Below are 26,991 nucleotides of genomic sequence, written 5' to 3'. Positions count from 1 at the left end.
ACTGTGGTTCTGCTTTCATATGAAGTGGTATTATGTGGGACGCTGTTATCTCCTACATCTCCAGTAGACGGGCATAAAAATAGGTTATTGGGTATAATGACTGGGGTAGCCATCCAAATGATTATGAAAAACTGGAAGAATTGTGACTGCTTAAATTTCACTTTTTGGTGGAATTTGATATGCTTGTGTTATCGTTACGAGAAAATGATGGCTGAACAAAGGGGTAATATTAAGTGGTTTAATCTGACGTGGGGTCCATTGACCAATTTTATTGATTCTAATTGAATGTTTTTTGCCTTTACTTTTGGTTATACTTTTTACATCCAGGGAAGGGAGAGTGGGTGGGTGGGAGGGAGAAGGATAATGTATAGGGACTGGTTTATTTATGAGTTGTTAGTACTATTGTATGGGTATCTTGAATATGTTGAAATCGGGTGGGGGTGGGGGGGTGAAAATTATTCTTATGTATTTCACTGATGGATATAAGTGCTGTTTTTTCAGGTAACTTGTTATGCAATTTTTGTATGCACTGTTTTTAGAATGAAAATGAATATAGATATATAGATGAAAGAATGTAAGAGATCCACACCAAAATTACACACAGGTCCATAAGCCAATAATGAGATGGACTTGGGAAAATCCACTGTTAATGTCAGGTACTTGTGACCTGGGTGGGCCACTGTTGAAAACAGGATTCTGGATTTGATGGGTCTTCGGTCTGTCCCAGTATGGCAGTGCTTATGGCTTTATGTTCTTAAGAGGATTTACACTAGGTTTCAGCTGGTGTAAATCCTCATGTCCAACGATGGGCGAAAATCGCACCACTACCTGCTCTTCTGTACAAGTCTAACTCAGACTGCTGTTTATGGAATTGCACCCAGCAAACACTCTTTTGGGCGCCCAAATTTGGATACCATTTACTGAATCTAGCCCTTACTGAATAAGTTCTTTATAAGTATTATGAACTAACTCAACAGAGTTCAAAATCTCCTTTCTCCACCATTTTTCTGAAACACTTAGGGGTCCTTTTATCAAGCCGCGCTAGCAGCGTTAGCGCGTCAGACATTTCATCACTCGCTAACCCCCGCGGCCGGCTAAAAAACTAACGCCTGCTCAATGCAGGTGTTAGCGGCTAGCGCAGCAGGTGGTTTAACGTGTGGTATTACGTGCGTTAAACCCCTACCGCAGCTTGATAAAAGGACTCCTTAGATCAGGGGTGCCCACACTTTTTTGACTCGTGAGCTACTTTTAAAATGACCAAGTCAAAATGATTTACCAACAATAAAATTTAAAAAAAACACTGTACGCATAGAATTGTTAATTATCATTCCTATTCCGGGGTTTTTTCAAAGAGGTCAAAGCAGATGACTCTATGCACTGTCACCTCAGTAACAACCATACAAAAATAGACAAATACCCACCCCCTCCCTTTTTACTAAACCACAATAGCAGTTTTTAGCGCAGGGAGCTGCGCTGAATGCCCAGCGTTGCTCTCGACGCTCATAGGCTCCCTGCGCTAAAAAACACTATTGCGGTTTAGTAAAAGGGGACCATATTGTAAAATATAGACAGCAGATATAAATTCAGACACATTTTGATCACTAAATTTAAAATAAAATCATTTTTCCTACCTTATCTGGTGATTTCATGAATCTCTGGTTGCACTTTCTTCTTCTGACTGTGCATCCAATCTTTCTTTCAGCCTGTATGCTTCCTCTCCTCCACACCTCATTCCCTCCCCCAACTTTTTCTTCCTCTATTCCTGGCCTTTCTTTCTTTCTCTCTTCATGCCCCCTTTCTTTTTTTCTGTTTCTCTTCTTTCTTTCTTTCTCCCTGCCCTTCTCCAAGCCACTGCCGCTGCCATCGGGGAACAGGACCCAAACCGCCACCAATGGATAACAGGCCCCATAGCCAACGCCGCCAACGCCCCATGCTCTCCCTGCTTCAGGCCGACCAGCATTCCTCTCCCCGATGTCAATTCTGCCGTCGGAGAGGAAGTTCCGCCCAGCCAGGCAGCGATTGGCTGGCCCGAACTTCCTCTCCGACGGCAGAATTGACATCGGGGAGAGGAAGACTGATCGGCCCGATAGATCGCCAAGGCAAAGTGAGTCCTGGGTGATCATAGAAACATAGAAAGATGACGGCAGAAAAGGGCTATAGCCCATCAAGTCTGCCCACCCTACTGACCCACCCCCTTTAGTCTATGCCCTAATAACCCAATTCCTTAACTTAACCTTCGTAGGGATCCGACATAGGCATCCCATTTATTCTTAAAGTCTGATACGCTGCTTGCCTCAATCACCTGCACTGGAAGCTTGTTCCAATGATCCACCACTCTCTCCGTGAAAAAATACTTTCTGGAGTCGCCATGAAATTTCCCGCCCTTGAGTTTGAGTGGAGGTCCTCTTGTGGCCGAGGGTCCTTTGAAAAAGAAAATGTCATCTTCTACCTCGACACGTCCTGTGATGTCTCAATCATGTCTCCCCTCTCCCTACGTTCTTCGAGAGTGTAGAGTTGTAATTTGTTCAGCCTCTCTTTGTACGAGAGATCCTTGAGGCCTGTAATCATCCTGGTGGCCATCCGCTGAACCAATTCAATTCTGCGCACATCCTTACAGTAATGTGGCCTCCAGAATTGCACACAGTACTCCAGATGAGGTCTCACCATGGCCCTGTACAACGGCATTATGACTTCAGTCTTCCGGCTGATGAAACTTCTATTAATACAACCCATCATCCGCCTTGCCTTGGATGAAGCCTTCTCCACTTGATTGGCAGTCTTCATGTCTGCACTGATGATTACTCCTAAATCTCGTTCTGCTGAAGTCCTAGTTAAAGTTTCTCCATTCAAGGAGTACGTCCTGCATGGATTACCGCTTCCGAGGTGCATGGCCTTGCACTTCTTAGCGTTGAAACCTAGTTGCCAGGTTGAGGACCAACTTTCCAAAGTAAGCAGGTCCTGCTCCATATTATTTTTTAAATTGCAATCACCCACTATATTACATAGTTTGGCGTCGTCAGCGAATGATCAACTCACTTTGCCTTGGCGAGCTACCCGTCAATCGCGATCGACCTATTGGGCACCCCTGCCTTAGATAATTCTGAAGTCCCCTTTGATTCTCTATTTGGAACTCACTACCATTACATTTAAGATTAGAACAAAATTTGATTAAGCTTAAAATGCTTCCTTTTTAAGGATGCATATGCTTGATGTAACCCATCTAGCCTTGATGCATCCTCTATCATCTTAATGCATCCTTATTTTTTATCAATTTTAAAACTCTTCCCAATCCTTTCCTTTCGTTTTTTTAAATTAATATTTTTTTAAGAATTGTAATTTTTCCCACTCTTCCCTTTTGTTCTATTCCTCCCCCCCTGTAGTATATCTGTTCCTGTATTGTTTTTATTCATTATTTATTTTTTATTTTAATTGTACAACGCTTTGAAATGTAATATAAAGCGTTTTATCAAATTTTTAATAAACTATAAATACTCTGCAGCAGTAGTCTCCAACTCAAACCCTTTGCAGGGCCACATTTTGGAGGGCCTAAAAAAAATAGTTAATGTCTTATTAAAGAAATGATAATTTTGCATGAGGTAAAACTCTTTATAGTTTATAAATCTTTCCTTTTTGGCTAAGTCTTAATAGTAATGTGATAACTTATAGCTAAAGAGACATATGATCAAGAAACTGTTTTATTTTACTTTTGTGATTATGATAAACATACTGAGGGCCTCAAAATAGTACCTGGTGGGCCGCCTGTGGCCCCCGGGCCACGAGTTTGAGAACACTGCTCTATAGGTACCTAGAGGCATTTGTATGTCTATAATGGTAAAGTATTTTATACTATACATATAGAAATATAGAGATTCAGAGTTACTGTCTAGTTGGGCCCGAAACACGATTGTGTCGACGCTTGAGATACAATAAAGATGATTGGACACCAGAGTCTCCTTCGCTATTTGTTCTTTCTTTTCATTCTTTGGGAAGTTGTCATTTCCTGTTTCTCTAAGATAAGACTGTCTTGTGGTAACATATCTCCCATTGAGTTCAAGGTTTAGCTCATGGCTTCCATCATTGGCACAGCAGAGATTTCTCTGGAGGTTCTGCATTCAGCACTCAGTATAGAAATACAGAGAGACAGAGTTACTGTCTAGTTGTAACATATCCCTCATTGTGTTCAGGGTACAGTTCATGGCTTTTACTGTAGGCATAGCAGAGGTCTCTCTAGAGCTTGTGCGTCCTGCTACATTTCAGCATTCACTTACTATGCTGAGCAGGCAACGTGCCAGGAAGCTGCTGGATCAAGTTTCCAGTCACTCTAAAACTTTGCTTACACATCACATTCTCTCACTCCATGTACCTAAAAGTTCACAGAACATGCTGATCTAGTACCCAGCCACCATTGATTCTGGTGCTTTCAGAATTTATTTCTTCCCTTATATTTTATTTTTGTCTTTGAAGGTTGATCAGAAGAATGACTTGAACATAAATGCTACATTCACTTCCTTCCCAAGTCAACTCTGGAGGAAATTATGTATTTTTAAGTAGTGGCTCATTACATTATGAACAATGCCGTATTCAGCAAATGAAGATAAGAACCAGAGGCCCATCGCATTGTGCTCTCTTGCCTCAGACAAAATTACTCTGCATTAACATGAACAGTTGATTTTTCCAAAACCAGAGACAGGTACTTAAAGCGCGATGGTTTCCAGCTCTCCACGAAAACCCGAAACCAGATGACGACAGCATTTCTCAGCAGAGGACAGCAGAGGTGGAGGCAGATTCCATGCCTCAGCACTGCCCCAGAATCTCAGCTGCTCCTCATCAGACCCAAGAAGAAAACTCAAAACACCAGCAAAGATTCAAAAGCCAAAAGGATGCTTCATTACCAATCACTGTGTCAGACCTCAAAGACAAATTCCTTCAAAACCCTTATAGCGCAACATGAAAAGGGACGTTTTCAGTACGATGTCTGCATCCAAGTTTATACGTTTTTGGAAGTGTGTCCAAATATAAGGTAGAGAAACTGGCCATTTTCAAAACTGCGAAATGTCTTTTTCTCCCGAAAATGATCTTTCTACATGTGTTCACCTTTAATGCTCTATCTTTATTTGACCATTTTCGAAAAGCAAAATGTCCAAATGAAAAATGCACAAAACAAGCCATTGGGATGTAGCATTTTTAGTAGACAGGTCACACAGACATCCCAGCAGAGCAGTGGGGCACCCTAGAGGGGCATTGCAGTGAACTTCATATAACCCCTTAAAGTGTGTGGTAAACTCTTCAAATTTTACCCAAAATCTACTGTACCCCCACTGTATACCACCCCAATAGCCTTTATTTTATTTATTTAAAAAATTTCTATACCGTTTTATTTCAAAACAGTTTACAATAAAATTACATACATAAAATATTAAAACAGGTCAGAACAGATAAGTACAAAAGCAGAAAGATTCAATCTTTTTTTTTTTTTAAATCATGTTGGCATTTGTATTTCTTGATTCAATCTTTATGCTTGCATGTGTCACCTATATGTCAATACAGGAGGGTTTTGGTAGACTCACACTTTCCACCACAAGAATACCAGTGAGTGGGATATGGGTCTGAGTTCCTGCACTGACCACTACACTACTCCAGATACATAATTACTGCTGTAATAGGACTGACCATAACATTTGCAGCTGTCATACAAGGCAGTATATACTTTTTCAATCACATCTTTGGGGGATAGGATGGGCTCAGTGACTACTGAAAGAGTGTGTGGGGTTATGCCTTCATCCCACCCGTAGTACCTGGTCAGTCTGGGCCTCTCGTTGACACTTATTCGTTATTAAAACATGTCTAGCCCCAAATTGTGCCCTGGATGTTTTAGAAAATGTTTGATTATAAGTCTGCCCTAGTCCCACCCAAAACACGCCTCTAACATGCCCCTTTGGAATTTAAACAAACTACTGATAAATGGCACAGAAAACCGTCTAGAAAATAGATTTTGAAAATGGTAATTTGGATGTCTTGGCGAATAAAATGTCCAAGAGCCACTTTATGCCATATTTTGGACGTGTTTATCTTTTGAAAATGAGCCCATAGCAGAGAAGTGAGGTTTAAGCTCTTGGCTTCCAGCTCTGGAGCGTACCATCAAATATCTCCTAAGACTGCCTTGGCACTGTGTAGTTAGTGCTGGGGTGGTCAATGGGCAGAGTTCGAGAGGTGCTGGCAGTTTTTTGCACATTCACCGGCCACTGCCATATAGTTATGCAGACCGATTGGTTCTCACAAAAGGCAGTCCTATCATTGTCTGCTTACCTATGTAGGTGCCAGCGCTGAATATTATTTGGCATCCATAGAACTTCTGGGTTGGTAGCTGACCCAAACACTCAATACTGGTGCCTGGACATGGCCCAACATTGACTATGTGGGTTAGATTCACAGAAACATAAAAAATAAAGGTAGATAAAGACCTTATGGCCTATCTAGTCTTATAAAAGCAAAAAATAAAATATAATTATATATTTAGTGTCAGATTCTATAAATGATGTCTAAGCATGTCTACATTATAGGCACTGCTCAGTGCGTTGTTAATCAACCACTATGTGCTAATCGTGCCTAGGTGTGCTTAGGCATCACAAGGCATCCTAGAGGTAGGTGCCGGCATATTAAACTAAACTAAACTAAACCTTAAGTTTATATACCGCATCATCCCCACGGAAGTAGAGCTCGGCACGGTTTACAAGAACTTAAAATGAGAAAGGGTAGGAAAAGGTTTACATAGGTTTATAAGTCGAGTGGGAAAGTAAGGGAAAATAAATTACATGTTAGAGAAGAGCCAGGTTTTTAGTTGCTTGCGGAATAAATGGATGGAGCTCAGGTTCCGCAGCGGGATAGTGAGGTCATTCCAGAGACCTGTGATTTTGAAAAGAAGTGATTTTCCTAGTTTACCTGCATGGAGAATACCATGAAGGGAGGGGAAGGATAATTTTAATTTGTGGGCGGTCCTGGTGGAGTAGGGGTACGAGGAGTTAAAAGAAAGTGGGATTAGGGAAGGAAGGATGCCGTGAATAATCTTAAAAGCCAGGCAAGAGCATTTGAATTGGACTCTGGAGATCACTGGGAGCCAGTGAAGATTGGCCAGGAGTGGGGAGACGTGGTCAGATTTACGTTTTACAAAAATCAGCTTGGCTGCCGTGTTCTGAATAAGCTGGAGTCTTTGGAGGCTTTTTTTTTTGTTTTACTTCGCCTAATATACCGGCGCCTAACTTGGATGCCTAGTGACACCTAAGTCAACCACAGTTATTCTCCACCCCTGACCATGCCTACTTTTAAGATAGGCATAGTTAGGTGTCTGAGGACACCTCCGCTTTGGCGTTGCTAGGCATCCTGAGTTCGGCGCCAAATAATAGGTTATTCTAATTGTTTTTGATTGGCTGAAAACTGGTATGGTGACTTACCAAGCCAATTAAAAAAAAAAGTTAAGCACGTATTCCAAAGTTAGGCATCCTCGATTGGGATGCCTGATTGCACGTAATGCAGGCGCCCTATACAGAATCTGGCTCAATGTGTTAGAGTTTAAATATTAACCAACAGAGAGAGGGACAGAGCACAGCAAACATAATATAGCAAAAAAAAAAAGCACAAAGGGCCTTAATGAGCAGGAACTTGTCTTTATTGACCCAACACAAGCCATGTTTCGGCATACAACACCTGCATCAGGGATCGGCCAATGAGCATAATACGATTACCAAACTTCAGGGATCAGAATTAGTCCTGAATACCTTTCCTGCTGAAGTAACACAGGATTACAACATTACACTCTGTGCTTGTGTTGGGTCAATAAAGACAAGTTCCTGTTCATTGAGGCCCTTTACGTTTTTTGTGCTGTAGAGTTTATATATTAACCACTTAATTACAAACTTGAACGCAAGGTACATTATAAGGTGTATACAGTACAAGTATTTCCCTTGGCTGGGAGGCTTTCCTTCTACATTGCTCCTAGGGTGGTAGGTGATGGAGACTCACCCAGGGTCACAAGGAGCATCGGTGATCTTTCTCTGGTTTGTAGCCTGATGTTCTAACCACTAAAAACTGCTGACCCTCACAGGCTAAATATCAGGGCGTGGGGAGATTTTCTAATGTATATAAACATTTCGTCCATATTAATTAGAGCTCTCTTGAAAGCCAAAGCAGAGCCTCTACAATAGGTCTGCACTATTGCAGCACTGATTAAGGAAAAGGGAAGGGGAGTGACCCTGGTCAGAGGCTTCTCAAATTCAGCAATAGCCCAATTTAAAACCTTTGTTAATTCTGCAGTTTCATCCTCAGTTGCTTGGCTGCAGTGTAAATCTAACTAACAGGGAATATACCCCACACAGCTTACTTGGGTTCACATACACTTACAGACATTCCGATGTATAATCTTATACACACAATCACGCGTGAGTTCATATACATATACACTGCATGCTTGCCAATGAATATGTATAGGCTTACATACAAAGTCACATGTGAATTCTTACGTGGACATGGGCAGATTCTCAAATGAGTGTTCTAAGAACTGATGAAGAAGTGCCCCCAGGACCAGTCCTCTCCCAGTTTATACTGGTATCGGTTTCCTCAGCTTCATATTGGTATTCACACTCACAGGAAGAGAATCTTATAGAGCCACATTAACTTTATTATCTGAATCTGCCTGAATATATTAATAGGCTCATACGGACACATGTACTTGCAAGTTCTTTCAAATACACACATACCAAGAACCACACACACAGGCACATGTGATGTGACATGCAATTACCTATGTCCCCAGGGCTGTTCTTGAAGGTGTCTTCAATGGTAAAACTGTCACAACACAATGTTACAAACTATGGATGGGATAAAGGAACAGAAAGAGAGAATGAAAACAATAAAATATATAACAAAAAAAGGAGAAAATTAATTTTAACATGGAATTTACAAAGCACAAAAAAAATAAAAATAAAAAATGCAAAAATGAAAAGCTAACTGAGAAATAAGAAGAAGGTATGCAAGTGCACAAAGATGAATGGAAATGTATTAGGACTATGAAAAGCTGCCAAAATTAGACACATGTCGAGTTCACCGTAGACAGGGGGAAAGCAAGACATGAAAAGAGATACCTGTACATGGGCACAGTGACCGTGCGCTCGTAATATTGCCAGGTGGAGTGAAGGTCTGTCCGAGACAGGTTGGTGGCGTAGAACCTCCAAGCAGCCTGAGGAGAGACAGAAGAGATGTTTTTCAGATCACAAAAGAGGAGACTCTGCACTTAGTCAAACCCAACAGGCAGAAAGTTCTCTCTCGTCCGCTCATTGGGAGGACAGAGGAGGAATTCACTCTTAAGCAAGAAGGAAACAGTCAAACAAATAGAAAAGCATTTGAAATATACTATGGCTTTAAGGGCTCAGTTTATTCTGTAGTTTAAACCCTACATTTGAATCTTAGCCAAGAATAGATGCCTTCCATCTGAAATATTCCAAGCACACCAACCACATCAGTTCAATTGAATTCTTAGTTCAGGTGCTGTAGATTAATATGTGTGTGTTATGCTCTATCAATTCCACATGAGGGGTACACTATACAACAAAGTCCATTTGATAACATTCTGCTCACAGAATAAATTGACTTGTTCTCTCTTCCTAAATAATTCTTTGGTTTCATTGCGATCTGTGAAATTTTAATAATTACTTTAACAAAAACAGAAAAGAGCAGCTTGACTTGATCACAACTGACCCATCGGTAGATTGTAAACCAGCTAGGTAGGGGCAGAAGGATCATGAATTAAAGGGTGTGACCTTTCTGCCTCAGCCAGTTATACTTGATTGACAGCTGGCAGATCCTGCACCTGAATGAGCTAGAGTTTACGTTCTTTTCTAACCCCCCTAAGGTGTATGCAAGATTGGATTATTGTTACTAAGTAAATCCATGCTCTCTATGGTAGATGAGGTGCAGATTTGAGATGCATCTTTGTCGGATCATTCTCCAGCCCTCCTATCTTTGCAAATGGCACTAGAGACTAGAGAAAAGACATGGAGATTTCCTAGTTATTTAATGGGCGATGGGGACTTCCATAAATTCCTCGGAGAGCACTGGCTGGAGTACAGTGAATTTAATTTGACCTCCAATATTGACCCTAAACTCTTTTGGGAAGCCTCTAAGGCAGTGTTGCGAAGGCATATTATAGCTTATGTCTCAAGAAAAAAGAAACAACAAGAAACAGATCTTCAGGTCTTGGGGGAATTAAGTACTCTGAGACAGCATCATGTCTCTACTTTAGATGAGAGTACTAAAAAAGGTTGCAGGAAGTTAGGCAGCATATAGCTAAAATATTGCAGGATAGGGCTACTAGAGATATTTACTATCAGCAATACAAGCTCTATCGCTGGGGGGAAGGGAGGACAAGACAGGCAAGTTATTGGCTAAGCTAGTGAGGCCCTATAGGAAAAACAGGTGGTTCTCTCCATCAAGGATAATAAAGGCCAACTTTATACATCAGAGTCCCAAATTGTAGCTCAACTTATTCAATACTACAGGGATTTTTATGACCGAAAACCTCTAAATCAGGGGATCAGAGTGAACCTCATGAGATAACCATTTTCCACAATATCACGCTCCCCAGATTATCAGAGGATCAGAGGCAGTGTTTAAATAAGCCTATAACTCAGGAGAATTAAGAACATGAAATTGTTCAAAGCACCTGGCCTAAATGGCTATGGCCCTGAATACTATCAGATTTGGCAGATCTAGTGCCTGCCTCTCTCTCTCTCTCTGAGACCCATAATAGCTTGGAGGAGGATAGAGGCATCGGACAGGCTAACATTGCGCAATGTAGTTTTGTTGCCAAAAACCCAACCCAACCCAAGTAGACTCCTACAGACCTATTTCATTACTTAACCAGGATGCTAAATTGCTAGCAGCTATTTTGGCGAATTGCTTAAATGCTTATTTGTCACAGTTGGTTCATAGTGACCAAACAGGGTTTGTTCCAGGCTGAAATGCCTCTATGAATTTACTTCAGGCAATGCTCACGGTTCATGAACACAGGGGTTAAGGTGGAACTTCAGCTATTCTGGGCTTAAATTTGGAGAAAGCCTTTGATAGTATTTTGTGACAGTACCTATTTTGGATCCTTGGGCAGTATGGCATATTGGGTGACTTTGTGATTTGGATAAGACGCCTATATCATGAGCCTCAAGCTTGTTTATTGATTAACGGTAACCTTTCTGAGAGTTTTCCTTTAAGGAGGGGCACCAGACAAGGTTGTCCCCTGTCTCCATTATTGTTTGTGTTAGCCATTGAACCTCTGGCTATAAAAATTAGGCAGTGCCCTAATATAAGAGGCATTTGATTGGGGAGTCAAGAGAGTAAAATCAACTTATTTGCAGATGATATTTTACTGCATTTAGACCAAGCAACTCTACATCTTTTCATAAATCAGAGCTTTTGCCTCTAGCTTCAGGGCATTCTGAAGGTTGGCACAGTCATCTATCAATACCCTCGATGAAGAAACCCATGCGATACTTGGACATATATTTAAGAACCAATCCTAGGGAGATATATAGATATAATATTCTCAATCATTTTCAATGTTTATATGTCCTCCCTGAAACTCCTCTAACTGTCCCCCTTGGAAACACTTTACACTTACGCCGATGACATCCTTGTCCTCCTCGAGACCGACTCTAACCTCACCAATCTCGCTGAGAACATCTCTTCATGTATATCGAACCTCCAATCCTGGGCCCTCACCGTACAAATGAAATTAAACGAGACCAAAACAAAACTACTTTGGCTCGGCCCAAAATTAGATCAACTACCCACCCTCATCCCACTATCCTCTGGCACCACATTGCAGATTGAGCACTCATGCAAAGTTCTGGGTATCATCATTGATTCCACACTGTCCTTCAATGACCACCTTAATTCCTTAGTAAAAAAATGCTTTTTCAATCTTCACATGTTAAGGAAAGTTAGATCCTGCTTCCATCATCAACACTTTGCCATCCTCGTACAATCCATCATTCTTTCCAGACTGGATTACTGTAACTCCATCTACTTAAGCCTAACAAAGAAAAGCCTTCATAGACTCCAGCGGATTCAGAACACCACGGCTAAACTAATCTTCGCAAAAAGCAAATTTGACCACATCTCCCCGCTTCTGTCTAAGCTTCACTGGCTCCCAGTAATCCTTAGGGTTCACTACAAATGCGCCTGCCTAACCTTCAAGTCTCTACACGGCATCCTGCCTCCCCTTTTTCCACTATCTTGGAACTCCTCTAATCCCAACACCACCAGATCCACTCAAAAATTCAAACTATCCTTCCCCTCTTTAAAAGGCATATCCCATGCAGGAAAATTAGGGACTTCCCTCTTCTTCAGGATCACCGAACTCTGGAACAGCTTTACTACCCCGCTTCGGAGCCTGACCTCCCTCCAACTCTTCCGAAAACGTTTGAAAACTTGGCTTTTCTCTAAAATGCAATGACCCCTCCCTCTTCGATATACTAAGTCCCTCTAAACTTCTCTTTCTAAGTCCTTCTACTTTTCATTGTAGTTCCTTTCTATATCAATTCTTGTAAACCGTGCTGAGCTCTACTTCTGTGGAGATGATGCGGCATACAAACTTAAGGTTTAGTTTAGTTTAGTTTAGTTTAGGAGGAGATCAGAAAATTGTGCGTTAAATGAAAGGATTTACTTTTATCCTTGTGGGATAGAGTGGCACTGGTTATGATGATTATGTGTCCCAAGATTTTGTATCCTCTACAAACTACTCTCAATTGGAACACTAGGCAGGAAGAGCAGGTGTTTCGCTCAGTTGTTAGTTCTTTTATACGGAAGAATAGGAGCTCTCAAATTAGCTACCACAAACTCACAATTGATAAGTCTCTTGGGGGCTGGGTCTTCCGGACCTCCGTCTCTATAATGTAGGTGCGTTAATGTGCATTATAAATGAAAGCATTACGGGCATTAGCAGGTTCATGCCGCAAAAGTGGATCCAGAACTGATGTGCCCCATTCACTATGGTGAACTTCCTGCATGAAACCTCGCATAAATATGCAGGGGTCGCAGTTAAATCTAGATTTTTGGCACCACTGAGATCTGCCTGGTGGAGAAAAAACCCAAAATAGAATTCCAGAGACCTCTCCCTTCCTACAGCTGGTAGACAATGAAGACTTTTGCTGGGTATGGGTAATTCTTGGTTCCAGCTGTGGAAACAGAGAGGCCGCAGTGCTTTATACCAACAGTTAGAGCTGGGGGGGGGGGGGAGAAGGAGATTTCCTGTCCTTTGCCCAAATTCAAATTCAAGAGACCTAGGGTATTCCCATTTTTGGGTGTATCTCCAGGTTCGTCATTATTGCCAGACCTTACAGAATTACGGGGGTTGGGTGGGGGGGCAGTGGAGAAATGGGAGTGGGGCATTTTGGATATGCAGCTTTCTCAGATTACTCCCAGTTTTAATAAATTTTCCACTTCGTATAAGATCCTGAAATCTACTCTCTCTCAACAGCCTATGGAAAAGCTGATACAGTTGTGGACTAATGACTTGTGCTCAGAGTATGAGCATTCTCAATTTAAGGCCCTTATTGTTAATATAGCCTCCTTGGTTAAGAATGCTGACTAGAGAGTTGCACGGGGATAGAAATCCCACCCACTCCGCCCATCCCCACCAGGATCTTCTCCGTCCCCACTCGTCCCCATCAGGATCCTCTCTGTCCCGACTCGTCCCTGTCAGGATCCTCTCCGTCCCCACCCATCCCCGCAAGGAATTACCTCCATCCCCGCCCGTCCCCATAAAAAGCAACAATTACTTCTGATAGGATCATCAATTCCACAGTTTCTTTTATGTTTGTGCTGCTGTTTTCCTTGTGGATCTCTTTGGTGGAACCCTTTTTTTGTTTTCTGTTCAGGTAATTAACTTATAAACCCCCTCTTTTACTAAGGCTGACGTGTCCATTATATTATATGGACGAACCCTGCTTCCAAAGCCTTCCATCCCCGTGGGAGTCCCGTTGGCTAGAGGGGGATCCCCGTGGGAATCCCATGGGCCAGAGGGGAGTCCCTGTGAGAGTCCTTGGGTTAGGGTGGGATTCCCGTGGGAACCCCGCAGGACCCGCGGGATTCCCGCAATCCCCGTTCCCGTGCAGACCTCTAATGCTGACTTGCAAGAGATGCAGTTCTGTATCTTACATGGAGCCTACCTTATTAGAGGAATAATGGAATAATTATTCTAATGAAGCATCACACAGTAAAGTCTTCAAATAATTTTGAAAGACTAGAAAAGATGAACATATTCTTAAATCTAGCAATAATTCATTCCAGAATGATATAAAAAGGAATGAGAAACCCAAGTTTTAGACTGAATTCCCTTAAAAGAGGGAAAAGATAAAGGACTATTATTAAACGGCACTAGAGGTTTATAGCACAGACCGGCGAGGTGAATGCTCCAATGTTCATTAATTCCTATGAGTGTCGGGGCATTTACCTCGCTGGCCAGTGCTAAAAGCCCCTAGTGCCATATAGTAAAACTCATCTAACAGTACAACTGACCTAGATTTGTTACAAAACCTGTGGAGAGTGATCAAACTTAGATTTATAAAAATACTCAGAGATATGAAACTCTGTAAGGAAGGCTGAAAAACCTCCCTTGGGTGAAGAGTTCACCTTCCAGTCATTGTTATTTTATAAAAACTTCGATCACTGGCTCCAAAGATAGTATATTTGTTCAGTTTCAAAAGAATTTTCACATAGTTGTTGGCTGGTATACTTAAAAGTCACTGTATGGTATAGATAATGCAATTTGCACTTAGCTTCAGCAGGATTCAGGGGGTCCCAATGTGGCCCCGTTTCGTTCCCTGCCTCAGGGGACCCGAGTGTGGATGTTCAAAACAGGTGCCTGGTTCAATAAGTGTGCATTCGTGACTAATAGATAAGCGGTTCACTGCTGAAAATCGATGGAGTAGTTTCTAAAGATTCAAAACTACTCCATCGACTTTCCAGCAGTGAACTGCTATCCTGACCTCAGTGACCTGGGTACTGCCAAAACAATGAACAAAAGGACAGTAAAACCAGATGGAAAGCTGGTCTCTGCAACAAGTCTGCTTATCTGCTATCCTGACCTCAGTGACCTGGGTGCTGCCAAAACAACGAACAAAAGGACAGTAAAACCAGATGAAAAGCTGGTTTCTGCAACAAGTCTGCTTATCTGCTATCCTGACCTTAGTGACCTGGGTGTTGCATGCCTGAGTCATAGTGAAGGAAGCTGATTACTGCAGAATCAGCTAGGATAACTATGAACTCAGCAGTTTTCACCCTATATAAGAATGGGACTTTGCCCCTAACATTAGAATCCAAGACGTTGCAACCATGGGACAGTCTCCTTTGGTCCACCCACCTATCAATTGCAGGGATTCCCAATTGTTAAGGATGGTAGTTGCCTGGGATCACGGTGAAGCTATTTTATTCTTATATTCATATATATATATATATATATATATAATAAAGGGTTATTGTCTATGCTTTTATATTGTCTATGTCTGAGTGACACTGATCATCCCATCTGACAGAAATAAGTGGCGGAACAATACCCTACTGTTTTTGGCTATAAAAAATATTTTGCATTGTTGGAAGGACTTATCTAAAGTAGAATTTATTGTATGGTGGAACACTGTATGTATAACTACTAAATTTGAAAGAGTTATTGCCGATAAACATCACTCTACTAATTCATTCCATAGAGTACGGAGCCCTGTCCAATCTTATTGTATTTTAGATCGTTGACATATAGTATTTCAGAATAAAATTCATAAGTTATATATTAAGTCACTTCTCATTTTAATTTAAGCCATTTTGTGATGCTCATACTTCGCATGCATATTCTTAGCTGAGATTATATGTACTGGCTTTGCCGTATATGTATGATATGAGATACTGGTTGTATTGCCTTATAATCAATATTCTTCTCCTGTATATTAACTGTGATATGTAGAACTAGATGGTCTCATGTTTTAGTTAATTTCTGTATATTGGTATATTTCTAGTTATTATTTGTATAATTTGTTTATTTATCTTGAAAAATTAATAAAATATTTGAACACTAGAATATCATGATCCACAACGTTAAATGCTGCGGAGAAGTCAAACTGCAACAGAACTGCAACATGTTTCTTATATAACACATTCTGAATATTAGAAATAAAAGAAAGGAGTAAGGTGTCTGTACCATAACTTGGTCGAAATCCATGTTGAAATGGATGAAGGACAGAAAATGTATCTAAAATCTCAGAGTTGTCTAGATATAATAATTCCAATAATTTACCCTCTTTTTTACAAAGCAGCATTAATGGCTGCTGCTCAGCAAAAGTCCTGAAGCCCTTTAAATCCCTATGGTCTTTGGGGCAGTTAAGAACAAGCTCCTATCCCGTTTAGGAAGGTGCGAGGCCAAATCGGCTGAAGCCATTGCTCGGGGGGGGGGGGGCGAGAAGAAGGGCTAGGGTAGAGAGGGCTGAGATAGGGATAGGGTAGGGCCAACGAAGAAGGCCAATCAGGGAAGAGTAGGGGCCGGAAAGGGGGATAGCTTAGCCAGAGCGGAAGGGAGGTCGCCCCCCTTTTGGATCCGCAAGCTGAGCAGGCAGACGCCAGGCCATGGTTTCACAGCAAAGTACTGCTGATGAAAGGACCCATCCTTGAATGGGCTGGGTCAGGTGAGCAGTGGAAGCTTCTACGGCACCCCACAATGTGAGTTAACGGAGAGGCATATGTTGTGCACCAGATCATGTGGTGGTTATATGTTGCATACTACTAACACGTGATGTATACAGAGAGTGGTATGTCATGGTTCATATGTTCAGTTGTGATGTACGTTTGATTGTTGTTCATGATTGGTTATTCTGCTCAGTTGATTATGATTCATGCTTTGTTGTATTGTGCAGTTATGGCTGCGGCCAGAATAAAATTCCACACTGGTTGACGAACACCTGAGTATTGTCATTGTCTCATGATCGACGGTAAAGGGGGTAGAGCAACATGTGCTAAGTGCATGATTTGCTACAGCAGCAGCCGCTAGTGCAGTTTTGTAAAAGGGAAAAGGGGGTTAGCTAATTGCACCCATACCACAAATTGAAGGAACCTTGAGGTTAAAAAAGTGAATGCTAGCCTGTATTTTCATCTTTAATTTGATGAATTCTTGTTTTAACTGGGAATATTTGAAAGAAAATCTCAGATTTCACCTACCTAAAATAATCAGAACTAGGCCAGACTGAGACTGACCTGCACAATCCAAGGATACCATACGTTAGATCACTAACTAGAAGCTTGAAGACTGGGAAAATTAAATGACCCATTTTTGGTTGTCAGAGCATTGTTTTTCTTGCACAAAAGCTGCCAGTACTCAGGGATGGGGTAATCACTGAGGGACTTGCCCAACCGTAGACACGCCCCCTGCAATCAGTCACAGAATACAGTGGTACCTCGGAATCCAAATGCCCCAGAACTCGAACGATTTGGAATCCAAACTTTTTTTTTCTTCATTTTTGACCCAGAATCTGAACGCTGCTTTGGAATCTGAACTGCAAGCAGTGCTCAGCCCAAAGCTTCCCCTCTGCCTCTGGGGATCTCGATCTTGCTGCCTCTGCCGCTGGGGATCCCGATCTTACTGCCTCTGCCGCTGGGGATCCCGATCTTGCTGCCTCTGATGCTGAGGGTCCCGATCTTGCTGTTTCTGCCAGGTAGGCCCGATCTTGCACAGTTTGTGGGACCAAGGAACGGATTAATCCAGTTTCTGTTCTTTTCAATGGGAAAACTTGTCTTGGAACTCGAACATTTTGGAACTTGAACAGGGTTCTGGAACGGATTAAGTTCAGATTCCAAGGTACCACTGTATATGAAAAGGTAGAATTGGTGTGCAGAGCCTGGGCTTTTTCTTTAATAGATGGGGACGTGGGTCGATTTTAGCAGAAAATTGAAAAGGTGCCAATACTCAGTACCCCCTTAGTATCCTCTGAAAAAAAAGCCTGACGATAGTAAAGGTTCCAAGCTCTCATATTTCCTCAACACATAGCAGCAGCTCCCTCTTTCTGAATAAACCTTTTCATCCTGTGGTATCACTATCCAGCCTTTGTGTCATCATAGCGTAGAGCACAGAACCCAATTAAACTTCCCCTAAAGGAATTGTAAATGTACCTATTTACTTTTCAAATACTTTCACTCAATACTTTCAAGTGTATTTGGAAGGCATTTGGAGAAGTGATGCATGGAGTGTGCTGTCCCATTAGTACAGGAATCTAAGAGGGTTGGGGAAGGCTGATCATAAAGGAACAGTGCTGAGTTTCAAACATGTGCTTCAGTAATCAATAATCAGTGGTCAGAAGAAAGAAAAATCTTAGAAGACTCAGAAATTGAGGTCATACCATGGTAGAATTTTAAAGAGACATCAAGTTTAACTACAGCTAAGCACACCACCATTATCAGAAGGCATCCATTTTTGCAAATTATTTTTTTTTCTCTCTCTCTCTTTGCACACTGCAATATACTAAGACTATATTTTATTCTCATTCTGGTAAACCACTGAATCACACTTCCCCTGCGTCACTGAGCAGAGGAATGGGGGGAGGGGGAGAATGTGCTGAGCAGAACTTACACATCCCACACACTGCCTTTGAAAGAATCACCTGAAAAGTAGATTGTAGCATTTCTGAGTTATTATTAGAGGGTGAAAATCAACTAGTCCTTGTTTTCAATGTCTTTCTGATCTAATTTCAGAAATCTGGTGATGCATAAAAGTAATACAGACTATTTAAGTATAGCAAGTACCTGATATATAGATATATATATAGCAATACCACCATCTGTATATACAGAACAAATCACAGAGTTACAGGTATTGCCAGAGATTCAGGTTTCATTTCTTCATAGTCTATAGTACTGTCAACATTTGACTAACATGCCCAGCTCCTGACCTGTATCAGTCCTGCTGCTGGATTCCGTCTCTTCTCAAAGTGCTTCTGACGATGCTGTTCCTGCACCTTAAGCGCAAACCCGGATCCCAAGATCCCCTGAAACCAAGAATGAGTCATTTAGTAAGAACCACGAATTTAGCCCAGCAGCAGTTGGCAGTGAAAGCTCACAGGAAAAGCGAAGCGGAAAAATTCTGACTCGAGACACAACGTGAACATTTTCACTTCACACAGGAGCTTAAAGAAAGCTATTTGAGTTCTGCTGAATAAGTGATATAGCTATAGGGAGTCTGGGGAAGTTCAACACAGGATTCTCATTCACTGGATCATAACGCTGCCCGATATCAGACACTCTTTTCAAGGCACTTTGCACTCCTGGTTCTTGAAGAAGATTGAGTCAACTAACAGGGATTCTCTGGGCCCAAATCATAAACTCTGTATAATGAGGGAGCTGAACAAAATTATACATTCTGAGCACAAGACTTCATGGAATTCTGTAGTGCAACAGCGTCATAGCTACTCTAAAAGGGAATTAAGGAGTTTGACTTACAGCAGGAAGAGCAAAGAAGGACACACCAATTAGGGTAAAGGTTGCTGCCAAAAGACGACCATTCCAAGTCTTTGGATACTTGTCCCCATAGCCGATGGTTGTTAGGGTAATCTGGAAAAAGTGTGACATGGTTAATAGTGTCTGGTCTAAGCAGCTGCTGGGTAGTAGGGATAGGTAACTATAAAATTGTTGTGGTGGGTCATTTCCTGAGGTGAAGCTGGTTAACTTACGCTCAATTCCATGATGAAGCTTGGTTGCGAAAGAGGGAGCCCTGTTGGAGATTGTGGAGATATACAGCAAGTGGTGAGGTGTCTGTAGCCGCTGTGCCTGGCTCAGGCTCCACTGTGCAGATTTTTTCCTGCTTTTACACCCCAGTATTATGATGAAGACTACTATGAACACCATGTTTGATGTGATTTTGATACACTATAGAAGCAATTGAAGTTTAGCAATATATTTTTCCACTTATCTTGGAGTTTTTGACCAAGGATGTGTCTGCCTGCCTCAAAGTTGGTATTCTGAGAGCGGCTTGTCTATTTGGGCAGTGGTTTTTGCACCCTTTTAGACACTGAGGCCTTTTCTCCATTTTTTATGCATGAATGTCCTTGGGCTGGGTAAATACTTGGATGTAATTTAAGAGTATTTAGTTTTTGACATCCTTTCTTGTTTGGGAGTGTTTTGGGTCATTTCCTGTGTCATTTGAAGAAATGTTAGTTCTATTTGGGGTTCCCCCACACCCTTTTTTTTCCCCCAGGACGTACAAAGTCTGACAATTAAGTTTGCAAACTTGCCTCTATGCGCTTATGTTGGCAGCACTGTACAAACAACTTGGTAAGAATTCATAACCTTGGTATATCAGTGTCTCACAGCTGTGTTCGTGTCGACGTGTGGCTGTGTCTTGCTGAGTGGTGTTCGTTATTGTTGTCGCATGTTTTTGTTTGCTGTGGCGAGAATGTCAGAGCTCGAATTAGAGCAACAAACAAACATTAAATTTCTTGTTAAACTTGGCAAGAGTGAACGTGAAGTCAGGGACATGTTAGTACAAGTTTATGGGGATAATGACATGAAGAAAATGGCAGTGTACAAATGGATTAAACGTTTATTAGAAGGAAGAGAAAGCATCACTGATGAAGAAAGGTCAGAGCAGCCAGTAACGAGCAGAACTGATGAAAACATTGCAAAACCTCGTCAAATTGTCCATCAAAATCGTCGGCTGACTGTGAGAAGCATAGCAGACTAAGTAAACATCGATAGAGAAACAGTTAGGAAAATCTTAAGTGAAAATCTTGACATGAGAAAGGTATGTGAAAAATGGTCCCAAAGGAGCTCACCAATGAACAAAAGCAAAGTTGAGTCAAAGTTTGCTAAGATCTTTTGGAGAGGCAAGACGATGTTTTGGATCATGTTATCACCGGTGATGAAACATGGGTGCACCAATATGACCCTGAAACAAAGCATCAAAGTGCACATTGGAAGTCAGCCAATTTTCCATGATCAGAAAAGTTCCACCAGTCGAAATCAAGAGTCAAAACAATGTTGCTATATATCAGAAGGATTGTTCATTATGAGTTTGTACCAACTGGACAAACAGTTAACCAAGTTTACTATTTGGAAGTGCTGAAAAGGCTGCATGAAAAAGTTAGATGAAAACGACCTGAACTTTTCACCAACTCATATGGCTCTTGCATCACTACAATGTACCAGTTCACATGGCACTGTCTGTGACAGAGGTTTTAGCCAGAAACCAAATAACTGTATTGTATTACCCTCCCTACTCACCCGATCTGGCCCTCAATGACATTTTTCTTTGTCCGAAGATAAAGGAAATATTGAAAGGAAGATATTTTGATGATATTCAGGACATCAAGGGTAATACGACGACAGCTCTGATGGGCATTACAAAAAAGAGTTCCAAAATTGCTTTGAAGGGTGGACTAGGTGCTGGCATTGGCGCATATCTTCAAACGTGACCGCAGTGATATTCAGCAATGAGGAATATAGCACTTTTTCTAGGATGAGTTTGTGAACTCAATTGACAGACCTCGTATGCCATCAGAGCAGCCTACTTTTTCTAAAAAGTGTGCAACATTTTGAAAGATGCTATACTTTCCCTAAAGATTGCACACTATTAGCCAAGAATGTGCACTATTTGGAAAACAGATGTACTCTTCCTAGAGACTGCACATTGTTAGCAAAGAGTGTACATTATTTGGAAAGAGACTGTATGGTCCTTAAAAATTGCACATTTTTAGCAAAGAGTGTGCATTGTTTGGAAAGAGGCTGTATGAGTGTCAATTGAAAAGTTTCTGGCCTAATCAAGAAAACATTTTTTTTTTTTGGGGGGGGGGGATTAAATTTAGTCTCATTTTAACTCAATATATTTGCTCTAATGTTTTTCCAGATCTTTCATGCCTTCAGTAAAATACGAAACGTCTAAACTGAAAAAATAGCTATGACAGCAGAATTGAAAAAACTTTCTTCCCAGACAGTCATTTTTCAGGTTTGGAAACAGAAAGAAGTCACATGGGGCCAAATCCAAAGAGTACAATGGATGGGGAATTAATTTGAACCGCAATTCTTACAATTTTGCCATCGCAATTGTTGATGTGTGAGCCAGTGCATTTGTCCTGGTGGGAGTGAACCTTCTTCTTGGCCAAATGAGGACAATTTGTCTTGATTTTGGTGCTTAGATGTTGTACTAAGCAAGCATAGTATTTGCCATCAATGATATTTCCCTTTCCAGATAGTCAATAAAAAGTATCCCATAGAAATCCCAAAAGATGTTTGCCATCCCCTTCCCAGCTGACAGAGCCATTTTCGCTTTCTTCAGTCAGTTCATCTCTTGTTTGGATTGTTGTTTTGTCTCATGAGTATAGTGATGAACCCAGTCTCATCCACAGTCACAAAACGCCACAAAAAGTCATTCTCAGTGCACTTAAAATGTTCAAAACACATTTTTGAAATGTCCAATCTAATTTGTTTTTGGTTAGCAAACCTGGCACCCATTGCGCACTCTACTTCTTCATGCCTAAATATTCATGTAGGATGGTATGTACATGTTCTGATGAAATGCCAGTAGCCTCTGCTATCTCATTTAGGGTCAATCAAGAATCATCCATCATGATTTGGTGAACTTCATTAACCATTTCATTGGTTAATGAATCATAGTACCGGGTAAAGCTTTGGATTCTTGCCCAGAAATAGCTAAGAAGAAAAAAAAAAAAAAAATTAAATTGAATCAGGTTGGGCAGACTGGATGGACCATTCGGGTCTTTATCTGCCGTCATCTGCTATGTTACTATGTTACTATGGTTGTTGATGTTTTTGGACATCCGGAATGTTCTTCATCAACATTGCTTGTCTAGCCATGTTTAAACCCAGCAGCCCACCCTTTCACCATTGAAAATGAAGGAAACATATCATCATATACCATGTCTAACTCAGATTTAATTTTGGTAGGTGATTTTCCCTTCAAATGAAGGAATTTTATCATGGTTTGATACTCAATTTTGTTAATTTTTTTTCTTCTTCGTTTATTTATAAATTTTCAAATTACATATCAAGTATACACTTGTACTGAAAGTTGGTTAGACAGGATATTAATTTCTCAAAGTATAAAACATTTACTCCTTGATATTCCTTAAAACAAAACAAGGAAATAATAGATTTGACTAACTCAACTCAAGTCCTCCAATTTGGATCCAAGATTACAAATAAGCGAGAGAAAAAAAAGACAAATTTAAATCAATTAGGAATATTAATTTTCCTAGACTGACAATGGTAACTCCTAGGGAAATGCTTAGGAGATATCCGGTAGAAATTCTACAAGTCCTGGAAGAAACATTGCCCCCATTTTCTCAAGTGTACTATTTGCCGAATAATAATGGGCCTCAATCACAGAAAAATATCTGACCAAGCAAAGTTGAATATATCAGAAATTTTAGAAACGTCCGATAAGAATATAGTAACACCTTCTACATTGATATTAACTGTAGCTCTCTCAATTGATAAGGTTTGGTTATTGAGGCTTTTCTTCAAAAACATCAATTGCAGCTGTTCACTTCAACAGGCTGGCAAGATAAAACTAGACGTCAGACTGACTTGAAAATCTAGCTGTAGATGTTTGTCAATGCCATCTGCTGCCATCTAGCATTGTGATGCTAATCTTGCTCTTTCTTGGTCAGGCCGGAAACTTTTCAATTGGCCCTTATACTCTCCCTAAAGACTGCATGCTGTTAGCATGGAATGCTGCTACTATTTGGGCTTTTGCCAGGACTTGTGACTTGGATTGGTCTCCACAAAGACAGGATACTAGAATGGATGGACTATTGTTATGTTCTTATATTCTAAATGTGTGCTATTTGGAAAGAGGCTATACTTGCACACTCATTGCTAATAGTGTGAAATCTTTAAAAAGAGTGTGCCCTATTTCTACAATAGTTCATCCTCCTTCCTAATATTGCGCATAGAAACATGATGGCAGATAAAGGCCAAATGGCCAGTCTGCCCATCCTTAGCATCCGCTATCTCCTCCTCTCCCTAAGAGATCCCATGTGCCTGTACCACGCTTTCATGAACTCAGACACAGTCTTTGTCTCCACCGGGTCCATCAAAAAATTATTCCATGCTTCTACTAACCTTTATGTAAAAAAGTATTTCCTTAGATTACTCCTGAGCTTGTAGCCTCTTAACTTCATCCTATGCCCTCTCATTCCGGAATTTTCCTTCATTTGAAAAAGGCTCACCTCCTGTACTTTAATGCCACAAGATATTTAAAGCTCTCAATCATAGTAACATAGTAACATAGTAGATGACGGCAGATAAAGACCCGAATGGTCCATCCAGTCTGCCCAACCTGATTCAATTTAAATTTTTTTTTTTTTTTTTTTTTAATTTTTTCTTCTTAGCTATTTCTGGGCGAGAATCCAAAGCTTTACCCGGTACTATGCTTGGGTTCCAACTGCCGAAATCTCTGTTAAGACTTACTCCAGCCCATCTACACCCTCCCAGCCATTGAAGCCCTCCCCTGCCCATCCCCCACCAAACGGTCATACACAGACACAGACCGTACAAGTCTGCCCAGTAACTGGCCTAGTTCAATATTTAATATTATTTTCTGATTCTAAATCTTCTGTGTTCATCCCACACTTCTTTGAACTCAGTCACAGTTTTACTCTCCACCACCTCTCTCGGGAGCGCATTCCAGGCATCCACCACCCTCTCCGTAAAGTAGAATTTCCTAACATTGCCCCTGAATCTACCACCCCTCAACCTCAAATTATGTCCTCTGGTTTTACCATTTTCCTTTCTCTGGAAAAGATTTTGTTCTACATTAATACCCTTTAAGTATTTGAACGTCTGAATCATATCTCCCCTGTCTCTCGTTTCCTCTAGGGTATATATATTCAGGGCTTCCAGTCTCTCCTCATACGTCTTCTGGCGCAAGCCTCCTATCATTTTCGTCGCCCTACTCTGGACCGCCTCAAGTCTTCTTACGTCTTTCGCCAGATACGGTCTCCAAAACTGAACACAATACTCCAAGTGGGGCCTCACCAATGACCTGTACAGGGGCATCAACACCTTCTTCCTTCTACTGACTACGCCTCTCTTTATACAGCCCAGAATCCTTCTGGCAGCAGCCACTGCCTTGTCACACTGTTTTTTCGCCTTTAGATCTTCGGACACTATCACCCCAAGGTCCCTCTCCCCGTCCGTGCATATCAGCTTCTCTCCTCCCAGCATATACGGTTCCTTCCTATTATTAATCCCCAAATGCATTACTCTGCATTTCTTTGCATTGAATTTTAGTTGCCAGGCATTAGACCATTCCTCTAACTTTTGCAGATCCTTTTTCATATTTTCCACTCCCTCTTCGGTGTCTACTCTGTTACAAATCTTGGTATCATCTGCAAAAAGGCACACTTTTCCTTCTAACCCTTCAGCAATGTCACTCACATACATATTGAACAGGATTGGCCCCAGCACCGAACCCTGAGGGACTCCACTAGTCACCTTTCCTTCCTTCGAGCGACTTCCATTAACCGCCACCCTCTGGCGTCTGTCCGTCAGCCAGTTTCTGACCCAGTTCACCACTTTGGGTCCTAACTTCAGCCCTTCAAGTTTGTTCAACAGCCTCCTATGAGAAACTGTATCAAAGACTTTGCTGAAATCCAAGTAAATTACATCTAGCATATGTCCTCGATCCAGCTCTCTGGTCACCCAATCAAAAAATTCAATCAGGTTCGTTTGGCACGATTTACCTTTTGTAAAGCCATGTTGCCTCGGATCCTGTAACCCATTAGATTCAAGGAAATACACTATCCTTTCTTTCAGCAACACTTCCATTATTTTTCCAACAACTGAAGTGAGGCTCACCGGCCTGTAGTTTCCTGCTTCATCCCTGTGACCACTTTTATGAATAGGGACCACATCCACTCTCCTCCAATCCCCAGGAATCACTCCCGTCTCCAGAGATTTGTTGAACAAGTCTTTAATAGGACTCGCCAGAACCTCTCTGAGCTCCCTTAGTATCCTGGGATGGATCCTGTCTGGTCCCATCGCTTTGTCCACCTTCAGTTTTTCAAGTTGCTCATAAACACCCTCCTCCATGAACGGCGCAGAATCTACTCCATTTTCTCGTGTAACTTTGCCAGACAATCTCGGTCCTTCTCCAGGATTTTCTTCTGTGAACACAGAACAGAAGTATTTGTTTAGCACATTTGCTTTCTCCTCATCACTCTCCACATATTTGTTCCCAGCATCTTTTAGCCTAGCAATTCCATTTTTTATCTTCCTCCTTTCACTAATATATCTGAAAAAATTTTTATCTCCCTTTTTTACATTTTTAGCCATTTGTTCTTCCGCCTGTGCCTTCGCCAAACGTATCTCTCTCTTGGCTTCTTTCAGTTTCGCCCTGTAGTCCTTTCTGCTCTCCTCTTCTTGGGTTTTTTTATATTTCATGAACGCCAACTCTTTCGCCTTTATTTTCTCAGCCACTAGGTTGGAGAACCATATCGGCTTCCTTTTTCTCTTGTTTTTATTGATTTTCTTCACATAAAGGTCCGTAGCCATTTTTATCGCTCCTTTCAGCTTAGACCACTGTCTTTCCACTTCTCTTATGTCCTCCCATCCTAACAGCTCTTTCTTCAGGTACTTTCCCATTGCATTAAAGTCCGTACGTTTGAAATCTAGGACTTTAAGTATCGTGCGGCCGCTCTCCACTTTAGCCGTTATATCAAACCAAACCGTTTGATGATCGCTACTACCCAGGTGAGCACCCACTCGAACATTAGAGATACTCTCTCCATTTGTGAGGACCAGATCCAATATCGCTTTTTCCCTTGTGGGTTCCGTCACCATTTGTCTGAGCAGAGCCTCTTGAAAGGCATGCACAATCTCCCTACTACTTTCCGATTCCGCAGACGGAACATTCCAGTCCGCATCCGGCAGGTTGAAATCTCCCAACAGCAGAACCTC

At 41.4% G+C, this 26,991-nt stretch overlaps 1 protein-coding gene across 4 annotated transcripts in view; it reads right to left on the bottom strand.

Moving 5' to 3' along the window:
• Positions 1–26,991, bottom strand: part of KCNQ2 (potassium voltage-gated channel subfamily Q member 2) — a 233,310-nt gene that overhangs the window by 108,643 nt on the left and 97,676 nt on the right. For all 4 annotated transcript variants that reach the window (XM_033914169.1, XM_033914168.1, XM_033914171.1 and 1 more), the window contains exons 6-8: positions 19,516–19,626; positions 18,969–19,064; positions 9,135–9,229 (exon numbers count right to left, since the gene is read on the bottom strand). In XM_033914169.1, coding sequence (XP_033770060.1) covers positions 9,135–9,229; positions 18,969–19,064; positions 19,516–19,626 — 302 coding nt within the window. The remainder of the gene's footprint in view (positions 1–9,134; positions 9,230–18,968; positions 19,065–19,515; positions 19,627–26,991) is intronic.

This window comes from Geotrypetes seraphini, chromosome 11 (assembly GCF_902459505.1).
Source record: "Geotrypetes seraphini chromosome 11, aGeoSer1.1, whole genome shotgun sequence".
Taxonomy (NCBI): Eukaryota; Metazoa; Chordata; class Amphibia; order Gymnophiona; family Dermophiidae; genus Geotrypetes; species Geotrypetes seraphini.
Note: the sequence above shows the minus strand (reverse complement) of the source record. Positions and strands in the feature narration are given on the sequence as shown.